The 18,335-nt window shown below is 34.9% G+C and overlaps 1 protein-coding gene across 5 annotated transcripts in view; it reads left to right on the forward strand.

Moving 5' to 3' along the window:
• The window catches only part of YTHDC2 (YTH N6-methyladenosine RNA binding protein C2), a 75,337-nt gene extending 71,421 nt beyond the window's left edge, over positions 1-3,916 (forward strand). For 3 of the 5 annotated variants that reach the window (XM_079143870.1, XM_079143872.1, XM_079143873.1), the window contains exon 29: positions 619-3,915. In XM_079143870.1, coding sequence (XP_078999996.1) covers positions 619-699 — 81 coding nt within the window. In that variant the 3' untranslated portion in view covers positions 700-3,915. Of the gene's footprint in view, positions 1-618 lie in introns of all 5 variants that reach the window. The other 2 variants (XM_079143871.1, XM_079143874.1) reach the window with 2 other exon arrangements.
• Positions 3,917-18,335: the final 14,419 nt, after the last annotated feature.

The raw sequence follows: 18,335 nt of genomic DNA on the forward strand, positions 1-18,335 counted from the left end.
AAAGGGAGGCTCCAAGCAACTCAGTGAGACCTTTTTCTAAATAAAATACAAAAATAGGGCTGGAGATGTGACTCAGTAGTTAAGTGCCACTGAGTTCAATGCCCAGTACTCCAGCCCACACAGAATATTTTTCATGCAGTTGGAGGACCATAAAGTGACATTCTTTTCACTTCCATAATATTTTCATTTTTATTTTATAATAATGATTTTGAAATAAATTTAAGTAATTCCTGAGATAAGAAAATTTTTTGAAAAAGACTTGAGAACATCTGATTATTCTAGATTTCACAGTAAACCTTTGGAAGTTAAAGTTGAGTGTGTTTGCTAAATCTGTTCTAAAAACAAGACAAAAGCCATATTTCCAGATAGACAGAATTCTAGAAAGACTCCATGAATATCTGGCCATTCTGTCACAAAAGTTGAAGTATTTTCAGATTACTATAACTTAATTTGTCTTAAAGAATTAAAGTAGCGTGTACCATAGGATTTTAACATGTCCTGGTAGAAAAATGAAATTGAGTGATTTTTTAAACATTCTTATCAGTGTAAATTTTGTTACTAAAAAAAAAATTCATTCCAATTCTTTTTATATTTATTTTGACTTTTCAATTTACTTAGGAACTGGAACCTCAAGTTGGTGAACAGTTGCTCCAGCTATGGGAGCGCCTTCCATTGGGAGAGAAAACCACAACTGATTGACAGTCAGGTTTATACCATGCTTAACTTCGAGTATTGGCAATATTTGTTACCACTAGGATGACTTTCAGACTACTTATCTTTTTTTTCTTTTTATTCTTCCAGAATTCTTAGCTGTATGTGAACATCCTATGCATTATAACCACTGAATGCACTGACTTTCAAAAACTGAGATAAGGGTGTGTGTCATGAATGAGTTTTTTTGGTTTAGAATATTGCTTCAGAATACCATCTTTATTTATAAGAGAAGAGGATCTTTTTCTCAAAGGATCAGTTTTTGTAGTGACCATTGGGAATGATTATGTAATGTTAATGATATGTTTATAATGAATAAAATAGTAGTAGTTTCAACTATTTGGCACAACAGTAATTATTTTTTAAAAACTTAATTTGAAGTTAAACATTTCTTTAAAACACTTAATTACAACTCTTACTAATGACTTTTTAATGCAGGAAGAGCCTGAATATATCAGTACATGTGAGCACCATTTTAGAGGAGCCAACTCTTAATATTTATCATTAGAAAACAAGAAAATAAAAACAACAAAATTCTCAAAATAGTGTGTGTTAATTAAGGGCTATTTATTCTGCCATTTTAAACCCCAGATGCATTAAGAAAAAAGGGAGGGGATATTCTTTTTCTGTGACTATGAATGCAGTTATTTGTGAAGGAAGGCAGAATTCCATCCTGCTTTTGATCAGATGAGATTGTGTTTCTTTCCTGTTTGTGCCTCTCTTATCTTGATATGCACCATACCCCTTCCTTCGTTCCTCTCATGTAACAACCTTCACATACTTTTTTTGTGAGCTCAGAAATTATAACCACTTTGTTTTGGTTGCAGAAACTTGATTTATACAAGTTAAAAATTCAAACTAATTTATACACATTTTAAAATGTGCTCAGCAGTTACTGGTAGTTTGGCTGCTCTATGTCTTTGAAACTAAAGCTCTCAAGGACTATAATTCCAAATGCTTTCTTCCATTTATGTTTCAGTTTCTCCTTTTTTGCATTTATGGTTGATAAGTGGGGGATTTTTAAAATTTTTTGCAAACATGTACTAATGCCAAGTCTCATGTTTCTTTCTATCTCAGAGTTATTTAGTTTGATGTTTCTACCACAAGTATTTGTGAAGTTTCTTTAGAGGTTTTTTGAAATGAGAATAGAGGTACAGGAAAAAATAAATGAAATGTCTCAGACACTCAACTCTGTAACACAACATATTTGATAGTACTTTTCATTTGAGTCATTGTTATAAAAAGATATAAAGGCAAAAAGAAAACTAAGTTCTCTGGTTCTATATTTGAGAACAAAGAGGTGAAAAATCATGGGTCAACATAAAATCTTGAGAACCCTTGTACTTTCTCTGGGAAAACATTGCATATTGGTGTAATTTGCATATCAGCTGTAATTTTTGCCTGTATTAGTAGTTCTTAGGTTGTTGTTTCTTTTTTTTTTTTTTTTTTGTACTTGGAGACATACCTGTAAATTGAGCTTATGTGAATTATGTTCCATTGTGTATGTACATTACATTTATTTTATTGTATTTTCCTGATGATGTATACTTTTTAAGGTATTTACTTAGTTGTTCATAGTGTTCTAAATTTGGAAGGACTTCTAAAAAATAAAGCTTGTTTTAATATTCTATTTCCTAATGTTTATCTCTATATGTACGTGATGGGTATTGATATTTAAAGTGAATACAATTTGAATGTAATTAAAATGCTGTTTTGGGAAGACATGAACTTAAATATACTTATTAAATGAAATTCCATTGAATTATTCAGATCTTGTCATTTCTGATATCATCTAATAGGACTCAGATAACAATGATCAATAGTATTCCCTGAGATATTACAGAATTTAAGATACCGTGAAGAATACTAAATTGATACAGAAGGTGGTAGTTTCATATCAGTACCTGCCTCATGGCAAAAATTTAAAGATGTGTTTATTATTAAATCTTTTAAATATTAATAAAATATTCAGAAGTAACATTTAAGTACCTTGCACTTGAATGTTAGTATTTTTCCATTCAGAAAACATGGAGCACCTGCTGTTTCCCAAATACTTCTCATGTATTTTCGTAGAAAGTAGTTACTTAAGACACTTGTTTCCAGCAGTCCTTAATCTCCCAGAGAAATTTAGTATTTGTTTCTACTAATTTACTGGGAGCAGTGCATTGTCCTTTATTGATAATAAGTATTTAATTTCATTTACAGTGGCATACTAAGATATATGTGGTACAATTCTTACTGCCCATGAGGAGCTTATGTTCTTATGGATAATTTTTATTTGGTGTAGTGTGGCACCATTAAATTGATGTAAACCAAGTGTTAAGACATGTAAGAGGAGGGCAGTCATTAAAAACGTCATGGTTTTGTTTGTGTTTGAGCATCTTTGAGAATGAATAGAATTGAGAGTTGTGTTTGAGTATCTTTAAGAATCAATAGAATTTGTAAAAAGTTAAAACTATAGTGAAGACCTCGTAAAGAACAAAGTATTTTAGGGAATGTGTAGTCCATAATAGCTACCTTGCAAGATTATTTTGTAAGTTTTACCATGTGCAACATAGTATTTTTAAGAAAAGCCAATAAATGATAATTAAATTTAGGGGATCTTGCTTTAACAGGTATAGATGGGAGTACCTGTTAAAAAGATTTCTTGGCCCCACACAGGGTCTGATTTGTAGATAAGTAGTCTTGTAATAGGACTCAAGAATCTATGCTTAGCAGATGCATCTGGCACTGTTAATTCAAATGGACCGTGATTATACTGAAATATTGATAAAATCAAAGCTACATTTGGATATATTTTAGAGTTCACATGGCATCAATCTGAAGTATTCACCATTATTTGTCTTGTGCAATGAGATGAGTAGAATACTAAAAGTGGAGATGTTTAGTGATTGCACTGACCTTGTTGTAAGAGGTACCATGTTACATCAAGAGCGAGCTCTGGACTTGAGTTATAATACATGTATTTGGAGGACAAACTTCAACATGAGATGTGAAAAGAGGTCTTTCTGACCTCTGATTTTCATATGTGAAAAGTGAAAATACTATCTTCCTGATCTGTCTCACAGGATCATTGGAAGAATCAAATGAGAGTGTTTGCAAAACTACAGTGCACAAGTAGAAGTATTTAGTGTTGTTTAATAGTGTCTAATACACTGTTGGCACTCAAATGTAGTAGATCCCTAACATGCAGTTATTCATTTCTTCAATAATTAGGTGTTTGATGTGTTAGTTATACTCTAAGATCTGTTGCAGTGAACAAATTTCTCCCCTCATGGAGCTTCTATTATAGTAAAATATCTCCTAAGACTATCTTGAATGAAGTTGTATTATAGGAAAGTATACAATAATGAAAAGACTTCAAGTTCCTTTGAAATAAGTATTTGAAAGTGAAGGGGCCCAAGTTTGTGTATTCGGTGGTCCATCAACACAGAAATGATATTTAAACACATAATTTTAGGTGTCTAAGGACAGTATCCACACCTTCTTTCACATAAGAATTGTTTTTCCGAGTAGAAGAAAACCAGAATGACTAATCCTGAAGACCAGGAATCAAACTGTTTGATAGTTAATCCTGTCTGTCATGCTACAGAACTGGATTTGTGAAGATGTTCCATCTGAGAAGCCTGTGCCATGTGGATGGCGCCAGAACGGCGCCTGATCACATCGACAGCGAAGAGGTTAATTGACATAAGCACACTCAGGTGATTTATCGTCCACGCACACAATGCATGCGCATGTGTTCTCAGCACTCCTAATCGTGCCTGCTCAGACATCTAGCTTCTGGCTTAATCTTTGCATAAGAGGTGTGGCCCTGCTCTCCGCCTCCTGGAGGTGATATAAGCGGGCCTTAGGTGGAGCATGACAGTAAGGAGCAGCAGCTAGCAGCAAGAGGTGGAGAGAAGCCACTAGCAGAAAGGAAGAAAAGGCAGCAAGCAGATAGAAGCAGCTAGCAGAGAGAAGCAGCAGGCAGCGGTGGAAGGCAGATCACAGAGCGGAGAATTGAGAACACACCTCTAGATCACAGGCAGATCGCAGTATGCAGGACGCATCACTAAGAAGCACCTCAGATAGACGCACCCTTAGTTCACAGGATGCAGGACGCACCTTTAAGAAGCAGCAGAACTAAGAAGATATAGTCTTTCTTATGCAAAGCCTCTCTCTCTCTCTCTCTCTCTCTCCTCTCAAAGCAAGTAAGCCTTATTTCCTCTATCCTCTATAAACAAGCAAGTAAGGAAATAGCTCAGAAATAGAAGTAGCTCAGTTTCCAGTCCACCTTTGATAAATACCCACGCAATTGTTGCCGTGGGCGGCAACAAGTTATTTTAGATGTTAGGCTGGAGTGTCTTCTAATGATGAAAGTGTGTGAAGGCTGCCTATTAAGAAGCCTGGCTTAATTTGGGTTACCTGTGTATTTAATGAATGTTCAAAGGTCACACCTGTTCCTTAAATTTCTAAGAAAGGCAGAAGGAATAACTTTTGGGGATTTTTATTTTGGAAGAAGGAACTGTGTGTACTCTGCTTAAATATTCCTGAATTCCATATCTGTAGAATTTTTTTCTTTACTCAAATACAATTTCTTTGGAAGTCATGCATAATCTAAATTAAAACAGAAGTTAGATTATTTAAATGCTAAATCCTCATCTCACTTTTTTGTAAGAAATGTGTGAAGTACAATCAAGACATTTGAGCAGAGTACACTAATGGAGACAGGCTCTTGCAGATATTTTAGTTTTTCTCCTATGCATTTCTATATACATATATTCCATTTCTTTATCTAAGGCAGTTCTTTTATTCTCATCGAAATTCAGTGAACTAATGTTTTATAAGCACTTTCAAGTCTTCTGTCAATTTGAAAATTAAAAATGGTTTATAAGATTATCAATATATTTGACACAACTCAATTCAGAAAGTTCTCATTTAGCCAGTTGAAAAAAATGGCTAATTTTGTTAATGAGGAAAACATAGATACATAATACTTGTGCATATATTGTGTGCTCACAGAGAAAATGAAGAAGAGCAATTTATAGTCTTTGGAGTCTTATTTTCATAGTGAAAGATAGCAAATTCCATTCTAATCTATAATGGTCAGTCAGTATTAAACTCCCAGTTGGGATCCCAACTTGGTATATTGTAAAAGTTTTCCTAAGTTACCTGCACAGAATACTTGGCCAGTATATGAAACTGATTCTTCATATTTTAATTAGCTTTGAGATACAAGAATTTATGCACCTACAAGAAAATGCCTATTTTAGGAAATAAAAATATATTCTCTTAGAGATTACATAAAGGAATGGATAGATAGAAATGTTTATTTAATCAAGAGTGTTTTTGTGGGGCTGGGGCTGTAGCTCAGTGGTAGAGCACTTGCCAGCATGTGTGAGGCACTGCATATGATCCTCAGCACCACATAAAAATAAATAAAGGTATTGTGTCGATCTACAACTAAAAATATTTTTTGAAAAGTGCTTTTGTGAGGTGGCTTGTTTTACACTAGGCCTGTTTTGATTGGTCAAGTTAATAATGAGAATGAATACCTATAAAATGCATAAATTATTCTCAGCAATTTCCCAAGGAAGCATTTCCTAATTTTTTATCATTCTGAACAAATAGTGGCATCAATTACTCTATGATTAAATATTGAGGAAATGACAGGCCTCAAAAAAGTATGGGAAATCACAGCAACTCAGGAGGCTGAGGCAAGAAGATCTCAAGTTCAAAGCCAAGCTCAGCATAATGAGGCTTTAAAGCAACTTAGTGAGATCCTGTCTCTAAATTTAAAAATGGGCTGGGTATTGGCTCAGTGGTTAAGTGTCCCTGGGACAATACCCAGTACCAAAAAAAAAAAAAAAAAAAAAAAAAAAAACCCTTCATGCTCTCCTCACTGTTCTTCGCTCCTCAATATAGGGCCAGCTTGCTGTTTGAATAATGGTATATGTTACTTAAATTTTCCCTGTGTCTACTGAACATAGTTTATGGGTCTAAGATTTGGCTTAATTCTTTCTGTCTGATTTGTGATTTCTAACATCAATTAAATACTCAGTACACAAAAAGGAAAAGTAATCAAGTCCCATTGATGGTGTCTTTGTCATAATTTTTTTATTCTATATAAGAATTGCATATACATTCTCATGTATTTCAAGAAAATACAAGGCATTAAACACAGACTACTCAGAAAAGGCAGATGAATGTAACAAGGGATATTGGAAGTTTTCAGTTCCCTGTATTTCCTTTTTTTTTACTTTTCCTGGTACCTAAATATTCATTATGAGAACTGTATTCCCTTGGATCTAGTACTGCATTTTGGTCTCTTGATAAGAGAAATGTATGTATTTATTAGCTAATAGCTTAATTGGAGGTTATATTAAAGGAAAGTATGCTCACAACTATATCACCAAGACCACACAAATAGAAGTTATTTGAGTTTGAGGTTGGGATGAGAATAGTCTGAAATAATGCTATTATAGGTGTTTATATATAAAATTATAATCCAAAGTAGTACTATCGATAATATTTCCTCTTTAGGGGAATGGGAAGGATCAGAAAGAGACAGCTTATGATTGAAAATGTTTTCATTTTGTAATATGCATATAAAGCTGAAGCCAATGTCAGACTTTACTGCTTTTTCTACTTTTTTCCTTCTTAAGGACTCTCTTCATATTTTCACAGATTTACCAGTTGATATCTTTTTCAGAGTATCTGATACTTTGTTTAAAACTTACCCACAAATTCATACTTGTTGCTTGTGATTCTCTGAGCAGCTTGGAGTTCCTGCAGCTATCCACTTTTTTTTGTTTGTTTGTTTGTTTTTTCTGTTCTGTCAGGACACTGCAGTATGGTAACATCTATTGAACAACCCAACATCACTTCAACAAATTACAGCAAAGATGGGGACAAGAATAATCTTAAGACAGAGTCATTGAAGAATTTTCTATCAGAGACGCATTCTTTGCTATTTAAAATCTTATAACCTTAGAAAAGTCTTGAAGAATGAATAAGCTTCACCTCCAAATCAGTACCTGAGATAAAAGACCCCAGCTAAACAGCTAGAGTACAAGTGATCACACCTTCCAGTTTGAGCATTCCAAAGCACAGGTCACCACTCTGCCCCAGAACTCTCTTTCCACAATTCCTCTTGTACACAAGGACCATGCTGTTCAGTCTGCATGCTGGATATACCCCCTGATATTCTAGCCATAGTTTGAATCTCCTGCTTGATTAATAAAATCTCAAACTGTGTGTATTCAAAACAGCACGACTGTTCTTTCTCTACAACATGTTCCATCTAAAGCTTTTTCCATTTGATGTTTGTTCAGTTCTTTTGTATGGTTAGGCCAGAGAATTTGAAGTCACCCTTGACTTTCTTTATTTAACTCATTATTCAATTCAGTCCAAACAAAATTCTTTTGAGTCTAAATTAAAAACTACCCCAAATCCAGTTGTTTCTCATCACATCTGTCATAACCACTCTGGACTAAGCCACTGGGTTATTTATATAGCTTCCTAAGACATCTTTGTTCTACATCCTTCCTACCCCATGCCATGATAATCTGTTTTCAACATAGAAGTCATAGTGAGACTTTTAAAACATCAAATTGGTTCATATTGCTTTTTTTTTGGTCAAAACTCCACAGTGACTTCCCATTTCACTAAAGCCAAAGTTTTTGTAATATCCTGTGTGATCTGTTCACCAATTCAATGGCTGAAGGCTGTATCCTATTCTCTGTTCAATTCCTCTTTAGCCACCTCTGACCTCCTTGCTATACCTTGAATACACTAGGCATGTTTCAGCCTCAGACTTAACTTTTCACTTTGGAATGTTTCACTTTGGAATGTACTTACATTTGGGTAAGTAGTTGTCACAATTTAGTGCTTAGTTTCCTGTGAACTTTCAATTTTTTTTTAATTTGAAAATTAATACAATAAAATTGACTTCTTTTAAGTAATACAGTTCTATAAATTTTAACACATATACAGTTCCATCATCCCCCAAAACTCCCTGATGCTATGTTTATGTGGTTACACCACTTCCCTACACTTAAAACCTACAAATTACTGATCTGTTCTCTGATATTATATTTTTGTCTTTTCAAGAATACCATATTAAATAGAATCACACAGTAGTTCACCTTTTGAGACTGACTTCTTTCACTTGGCATAATATCCTTAAGATTCATCCACTTGTACATCAATACTTTTTCTTTAAGGAAGGATTCAAATTATCACTGTTTGCAGATGATCTGATCCTGTACCTAGGAGATTTAAAAACAAAAACAAAAAAACTCTACCAAAAGACTGCTGTAACTAGTAAACAACCTTGGCAAAGTAGCAGCTTACAATATCAGCATACAAAAATCAATAGCTTTCCTATGTACCATCCACAAACCTATTGAGAATTAATATTGTTAAAATGGCCATACTACCAAAAGCAATATACAGATTCGATATAAATCCCATCAAAATACCAATGACAAGCTTCACAGAACTAGAAAAAAGCAGTCCTAAAATTCACTTGGAGGAATAAAAGATCCAGAATAACTGAAGCAATTTTAAGGGGGTGGGGGAACTAATGCTGGAAGCATTACAATACCAAGTTATTTCAAGTTATACTACAGAGATATAGTAACAAAAACTTCATGGTATTGGCATAAAAACAGACACATAGACCAAAGGTACAGAATTGAAGACATAGAGACAAACCCTCATATCTACTGTCATCTGATCCTTGACAATGTTGCCAAAAACATACACTGGAGAAAAGACTGCCTTTGTAACAAATGGTGTTGGGACAACTGGTTATCCATAAGAAGAATGAAACTAGACCGTTATCTCTTAAAAATCAACTTCAAATTGATCAAATACCTCAAAATTAGACCAGAAACTGCAACTCCTAGAAGAAAACAAAGGGTTAACACTTCAGCTTTTAGGCACAGGTAACAACTTTCTCACCAGAACCCCTAAAGGTCAGGAAATAATGCCAAGAGTTAATAAATGGGATGGCATCAAAAAATTCTGCACAGCAAAGGAAACAATTAGGAATGTGAAGAGAAACATATGGAAAGGGAGAAAATCTTTGCAGATTAATATACAAAGAGCTCAAAAACTTTACACCAAAAAAAAAAAAAAACCCAATTAATAAAGGACAAATGAATTAAACAGACGTTTCTCAAAAGAAGAAATACAAATGGCCAACAAATACATGAAAAAATGTTCAACGTCATTAGCAATTACGGAAATGCAAATCAAAACTACACTGAGATTTCATCTTATGCAAGTCATAATGCAATCATCAAGAATACACATAATAATAAATGCTGGAGAGAATTTGGAGAAAAAGGAACACTTTTACACTGTTGGTGAACTGTAAATTAGTACAACCACTATGGAAATCAGTATAGAGTCTCCTCAAAAGACTAAGTATGGAACCGCCATATGACCGAGCTATCCCTCTTCTTGGTATTTATCCTAAAGAATTAACATCATCTTACTACAGTGATACATGTTTGCCCATGTTTATAGCAGCACAATTCACAGTAGCCAAACTGAACCAGCCTAGGTGTCCATCAACAAATGAATGGATAAAATAAAAATCATGGTATATATACACAATAGAATTTTATTCATCCATAAAGAAAATGAAATTATGGCATTTGCAGGAAAATGGATGGATCTAGAGACCATCATGGGTCATATGTGTTCTTTCATATGGGGAAACTAGAGAGGAAAAGGGAAAGAGGTGGGGGTGGATCTCCTAAAAATCAAAAGGAGATCAGTAGAGGAAAGGGACAGAGGGATGGGAGGCAGGGAGAGAGGAGCAAAGTGCTAGGTCAAGTGAAATTGGCCATATTATACTATTATGTTGTGTACATGTACAAATATGTAACAACAAATCCCATCAAAATGTACAGCTAAATGCACCAAGGAAAATGTTGAAAAATAATTTTTCTTTTAAAGAAGATTTCTTGTATAACCCAGCTGGTCTCAAACTCCTGGACTCAAGTGATCCTCCCACTTAATGCCACCCCATCACCCACCCAGTGCTGGGAAAACAGGGGCATACCACCATATCTGCCCTTATTGATTTCCTTCCATTATTGAATCATCACTATTTTCCAGAGTGGTTGTACCATTTGCATTACTATTAGCAGTGTCTAAAGAGTTCTAGTTGCTCCACATCCTTGTTAGCACTTCTTATTGTCAGCATTTTTTATTTTCTCCTTTCTATTAGATATACAATACTGCTGGATCATGGGTTTAAATAGTATCCCTCTAGTGGTGTTAATGTTACTTCAGACTTTGAAAATTTTTTCATACTGTTGTGTTTTGATTGTTTATTATATATTTGTTATCACATATCTTTGTGAGATAAGTGGTTTGCAAATATTTTTCTTTATTTGTGGCTTGTCTTTTAAATTCCTTACCAGTTTCTTAATAGTTTTTAATTTTGAGGAAGTACAGTTTATCCATTTTTTCTTATATGAGTATTGATTTTGGTGTCATGTGTAAAGAACTACGAATTTTCTTCTAACAGTTTTATGATTTTATACTTTATAATCATATTCATAACCCATTTTGAATAAATCTTTGTATAAGGTGGGAGATTTAGGTTGGAGGTTCATTTTAATGCATATGGATGTCCAATTGTTCCAAAGAACCATCTGAACAGATTGAAGGGTGCTAATAAAGGACCAAAAATTGTGTCTGTGCCCACCAGGCAGATCTGTAAAAATCCAAAAGAAGGCAGAAAAGAGTGGAAAGGGTACAAAGAACAAATGCAAATAATACATAGAAACAAAAACAAATAGCAAACAGATGATAGACTAGAAACTTAACAAAATTAAATGTAATGGTCTAAAACCCTGAGCTTGTCAGATTGGGTAGGAAGCCATGATGCTACTCTAAGTGATGCTTAAGAAAAATGCACTTTATTTTAAAAAATTATTTTAAGAAGTGAGCATGAAATAAATCTTTATTTTCAGTAATTATCCATCAATAAGGGAAAGGTTCACAGTTTTAGTTGTTGACACAAAGTGAACTAGGAGACAAATTCACATCCATTAGATGCAACTAATGGACCAACTTTTTCAAGTTTAGGCTATCTTGAAAGCTTGCTATAGCAGATATTCCTGTGTATTCTCTAGTGACAATGGCTGAGAGCAAGTAGAACTTAATTTTGGATAGCAGGTGCTTTCTATAATATGATGCTGGAGATCAAGAGATTTATAAATATGTTCAGAAATGAGTTAGATCCTTGAAAGTCTAAATACACTGATTTAAGAGTGTGTATGTTGCAATTTTAAAACGAGTCAATCCATATGGACTAAATTAAACTTGCCTCTGGGTAGTTTATATATAAAATTATATATAATATAAATAATATCTAATTATGTAAATGTATTATAATTATGTAATATAAATTGTATTATCACTTGTGTAGAACATGCTCAGCATCAAAGATCCAAAACATCAGTACTAGTTTACCCATCACTAAAAAAAATCACCTTTTACTAAGATATCAAGACTAGTAGGTAGCTAGATTAAGAAATTGAATCCAAATGAGTAAGTAGCTCTTGTACAATACAATGCTTTTCTTTTAGAAGTACATGTGAAAGCCAATGTGTGCAATAGCAGGTGTGTTTAAAACTTAAGATCGCCAATATTTTTAAAACTGGACATTATCAGAGTAGAAGATTGGCAATCAAGTGAAACAAGTTTTAAAACTTTAAATTTCTTCCCTGTTTAATCAGTAAATGCGGCAGAATTTTAAAAACCCATAAAACTTGTTTATTGATCATTTTATCCATGTATGTTTTAACAAGTGGTGATGTTCCTGTTGAAAGAATCCATTAATTACCTAATTTTCTAATGAAGGAAGAGGGAAAAGATACTTATCAGGGCTGTGGTCAGAGTTTAGTAGTAGAGCACTTGTCTAGCATGTGTGAGGCACTGGGTTCAATCCTCACCCCACATAAAAATAAATAAATAAAATGAAGGTGTCCATCTGTACCTAAAAAAAATGAATAATATGAGATACTTATCATCCTCTATGGAATAAATATTCATCCATCAACTTAAGACCAAATAGTAGCAACATAGGAAATGGATAAACAGTAAGATTTCTGGCTTATAGTTTATGGATGGTGCTGTTATTCCAACCATATAAAGCTGTTGCTTTCCCGTTTTCAAAAATTAAAAAGATTCCCCATCTCACCATACTAACCAGTGCCCTTAGTTTTTTTCAGAACAAGAAGGGCTAAAGAGTTGTTGATTATGGATGTGACATTCTGATTTGGGGACCTATCACACACAGATAATAGCAAGTGCCACTTACATTTTAGAAGTCAAAATATTACCCACCAGCCAATCAACTAATTCCACCCACCCTGTTGGAGGGGAGTGGAAACCTCACACATTACACTTGACAGGATGTGTTTATCAACATTAAGTAGCTCACACAACTTCCACTCATTAGGTGTCTAGTGTGGCTTTTAAAATGGGAAAGTCACACATATTGAAAGTAAATATAGTTGAAATTGTGAATCAGGTATAATTTGAACTTGATGAGCTATGAAAGAGGCAGGGGTTAATAAGCCAATGTGCTTTGAATTTGTTCAAGTACAGATATTTCTGTATATAAAGATTTAGTATATATAACAGCTATCATGAGAAGTGAAAAAAAGATTTTCCCCCAAACGAAAATATTAAAACTAAGTTAAAATACATGAAGTAGTTAGTATTCCACACAGCACCAAATTCAACAAATCAAAGTTTATATGGCCCAGCTGATCATGTGTGAAAATGCAAAGCAGGTATTAAAACCAATATTATGTTCAGTATTTAAAATTAGTTTGGAATTGGGGGAACATCTAAATCCTTAATTAAAAAGCAAATGAAGTGAAAGTTTTAAACTGGTGCACACTGTTCACACCTGTATTTCAAGTTTGGAAATGAATATTTTCAAGCAGCAATACTAAAGAACTCATGAAGAATGCATAATCTTTGAAGATTATGAAAACATTCCTGCTACCAATACATTACTAAATACCATCACATTTGTTACTTTTGTTTAGTGAGAGGAGAATGAGAGAAGTTCATTTTGAAAATGGAGAACATTCAGTGTTTAGGTGTGAATGGTTTGAATTACAATTTTTAAAAAAATGTCTTAGTCATTTGAGATCCTTAAGCATTCAAAAGCTTTGAACAATAGGGTTCACTAAGGAGCCAGGGTTGTTTTATGGTATCCGGTAAGCCAGAGTTGGAACGCTTCTTGGTCTTGCCCCTCAGGAACAGAAGCACTTTGTCAGTCCTGCTGCCACGGTTCTGGGGTCCACCATGCCCACATCCACCTCATCTTGCCTGGTCACCATGTCCTGGGCGGCCTAGGTCTCCAAAACTGATGCCAGCTGACCAGAAGTTTCTGCCAAGAAGTATACTTGCAGAAGGCCGCTAGGCACCACCAGAGCCAGCAAGCCAGTGAAGATGACGGCGGCAACTACCTTAGTGCAGGAAGCGCGAGGGAGACTGTCAAATGCGCTTTAAATATAAAAACAAATAGGTAAAAATATTTTAGCGTGAAAGAAGTTATTTTATGCTGAGACAGAAAGACCATCCATAGGCAGCTAGGAAAAGGATCTCAGAGAGGAAACGGAAGAGGAGATGATTGGGAAATCAAGATTCTAAGACACCAGCCAATCCTAGCCACAAGTACAGTTCCATAACAGCTCCTACGCATGACTGACCCCAAAAGGCACTTCCTCTTGTGTCAGCAGACCCTCACCCCCACCCTTGTGCTGATTCAGAACTCCCTTTTCAGTAGATTTGCTGCAGAAGACAAAATAGAGTGGATGGGCCCCTTTCTTTCAATTACTAACTCTCATTGCATCAATTTGTCCTGTGCTTATCTCTTCATCAATCAGAACTAATTGGCAAGGTCTGTGTTAAATATTCTCCTTAAACATACAATTTTATTCTTCTGTATGGCCGAGTAATATTCCATTGTATATATATACCACTGTTTCTTTATCTGTTCATCTACTGAAGGGCATCTAGGTTGGTTGGTTCTACAATCTAGTTATTGTGAATTAAGCAGCTATGAACATTGATGTGGCTGTATCTCTGTAGTATGCTGATTTTAAGTCTTTTGGGTATAGGCCAAGGAGTGGGATAGCTGGGTCAAATGGTGGGTCCATTCCAAGTTTTCTGAGGAATCTCTACACTGCTTTCCAGAGTGGTTGCACCAATTTGCAATTCCACCAGCAATGTATAAGTGTGCCTTTTTCCCCACATTCATGCCAACACTTATTATTGCTTATGTTCTTGATAAGAGTCATTCTAATTGGAGTTAGATGAAATCTTAGGGTGGTTTTGATTTGCATTTCTCTAATTACTAGGGATGATGAGCACTTTTTCAAATATTTGTTGATCACCTGTATACCTTCTTCTGTGAAGTGTCTGCCCATTTCCTTAGCCCATTTATTGATTGGGTTCTTTGAATTCTTGGCGTAAAGTTTTTAAGGCCTTTATGAACTTTGGAGATGAATGCTCTGTCTGAAGTGTGTGTAGAAAAGATTTTCTCCCACTCTGTTAGGCTCTCTTTTCACATTATTTATTGTTTCCTTTGCTGAGAAAAAGCTTTTTAGTTTGAATCTATCCCATTTATTGATTCTTGCTTTTATTTCTTGCTCCATGGGGGTCTTGTTAAGGAAGTCTGGTCCTAAGCCAACGTGATGAAGATTCGGGCCTACTTTTTCTTCTATTTGGTGAAGGGCCTCGGGTCTAATTCCTAGATACTTGATTCATTTTGAGTTGAGTTTTGTACAGGGTGAGAGATAGTGGTTTAATTTTATTTTGTGAATTTCCAGTTTTGCCAGGACCATTTGTTGAAGAGGCTATCTTCTGCATTGTATGTTTTTGGCACCTTGGTCTAGTATGAGATAAATGTACTCATGTGGGTTTGTCTCTGTGTCCTCTATTGTGTACCATTGGTCTATCTGTCTATTTTGGTGTCAATACCATACCGTTTTTGTTACTATTGCTCTGTAGTAGAGTTTAAGGTCTGGGGTTATGATACCTCCTGTATCACTCTTCCTGTTTTGGCTATTCTAGGTATTTTAGTTCTTCAAGATGAATTTCATGATTGCTTTCTCTATTTCTATGAGGAACGTCATTGGGATTTTAATTGGAATTGTATTAAATCTGTATAGTGCTGTTGGAAGTATGACCATTTTGATAATATCAATTCTGCCTATCCAAGAACATGGTAGATCTTTCCATCATCTAAGGTTTTCTTCAATTTTTTTCTTTAATCTTCTTTAGTTTTCATTGTAGAGGTCTTTCACCTCTTTTGTTAAATTGATTCCCAAGTTTTTTTTTTTTTTTTTGAGGCTATTGTGAATGGAGTGGTTTTCCTAATTTCCCTTTCAGATGATTCATCTCATATGAATAGAAATGCATAAGATTTATGTGTGTTGATTTCATATCCTGCTATTTTGCTGAATTCATTTATTTGCTGTAGAAGATTTCTGGGGAAGTTTTTTGGAGCACCTAAATATAGAATGATGTCATTGGCAAATAATGATCACTTGAATTCTTCAGTTCCTATTCATATCCCTTTAATTTCTTAGATCTAATTGTTCTGACTAGTATTTCAAGCACGATGTTGAATAGAAGTGGTGAAAGAGGGCATCCCTGTTTTGTTCCAGTTTTTTTTTTTTTATTGTAAACAAATGGGATACATGTTGTTTCTCTGTTTGTACATGGCGTAAAGGCATACCATTTGTGTAATCATAGATTTACATACAGTAATGTTGTTTGATTCATTCTGTTATTTTTTCCCTTCCCCCCAACCCTCCCACCCCTCTTTACCCTCTATACAGTACTTCCTTCCTCCATACTTGCCCCCCTCCCTAACCCTAACTCTAACCCTTCCCTCCCCCACATTAGGTGTCATCCTCCACTTATTAGAGATATCATTCGTCCTTTGGCTTTTTGAGATTGGCTTATCTCACTTAGCATGATATTCTCCAATTTCATCCATTTGCCTGCAAAGGCCATAATTTTATCATTCTTTATGGCTGAGTAATATTCCATTGTATATATACACCACAGTTTCTTTATCCACTCATCAATTGAAGGGCATCTAGGTTGGTTCCACAGTCTGGCTATTGTGAATTGAGCAGCTATGAACATTGATGTGGCTGTATCTCTGAAGTATGCTGATTTTAAGTCCTTTGGGTATAGGCCAAGGAGTGGGATAGCTGGGTCAAATGGAGGGTCCATTCCAAGTTTTCTAAGGAATCTCCACACTGCTTTCCAGAGTGGCTGCACTAATTTGCAGCCCCACCAGCAATGTATGAGTGTACCTTTCTCCCCACATCCTCGCCAACACCTGTTGTTGCTCGTATTCTTGATAATCGCCATTCTAATTGGGGTGAGATGGAATCTTAGGGTGGTTTTGATTTGCATTTCTCTTATTACTAGAGATGTTGAACATTTTTCCATATGTTTGTTGATTGCTTGTAGATCTTCTTCTGTGAAGTGTCTATTCATTTCCTTAGCCCATTTGTTGACTGGATTATTTGAATTCTTGGAGTAGAGTTTTTTGAGTTCTTTATAGATTCTGGAGATTAGTGCTCTATCTGAAGTATGATTGGCAAAGATATTCTCCCACTCTGTAGGCTCTTTCTTCGCATTGCTGATAGTTTCCTTTGCTGAGAGAAAGCTTTTTAGTTTGAATCTATCCCAGTGGTTGATTCTAGCTTTTATTTCTTGTGCTATGGGAGTCCTGTTAAGGAAGTCTGATCCTAGACCAACAAGGTGAAGATTTGGACCTACTTTTTCTTCTAAAATCTGCAGGGTCTCTGGTCTGATTCTGAGGTCCTTAATCCATTTTCAGTTTAGTTTCGTGCATGGTGAGAGATATGGGTTTAGTTTCATTCTGTTGCATATGGATTTCCAATTCTCCCAGCACCATTTGTTGAAGAGGCTATCTTTTCTCCATTGCATATTTTTGGCACCTTTGTCTAGTATGAGAAAATTGTATTTATTTGGGTTTGTGTCCGTGTCCTCTATTCTGTACCATTGATCTACCTTTCTATTTTGGTACCAATACCATGCCGTTTTTGTTACTATTGCTTTGTAGTAGAGTTGAAGATCTGGTATTGCAATACCCCCTGTTTCACTCTTCCTGCTAAGGATTGCTTTAGCTATTCTGGGTTTCTTATTCTTCCAGATGAATTTCATAATTGCTTGCTCTATTTCTGTAAGGTACGTCATTGGGATTTTAATTGGAATTGCATTGAATTTGTATAGCACTTTAGGTAGTATGGCCATTTTGACAATATTAATTCTTCCTATCCAAGAACATGGAAGATCTTTCCATCTTCTAAGGTGTTCTTTAATTTCTTTCTTTAGTGTTCTATAGTTCTCATTGTAGAAGTCTTTCACCTCTTTTGTGAGATTGATTCCCAAGTATTTTATTTTTTTCGAGGCTATTGTGAATGGGGTAGTTTTCCTAATTTTTCTTTCTGAAGATTCATCACTTATGTATAAAAATGCGTTGGATTTATGAGCATTGATCTTGTAACCTGCTACTTTACTGAATTCACTTATGACTTCTAAGAGTT

This window comes from Sciurus vulgaris (assembly GCF_902686455.1).
Source record: "Sciurus vulgaris genome assembly, chromosome: 6".
Taxonomy (NCBI): domain Eukaryota; kingdom Metazoa; phylum Chordata; class Mammalia; order Rodentia; family Sciuridae; genus Sciurus; species Sciurus vulgaris.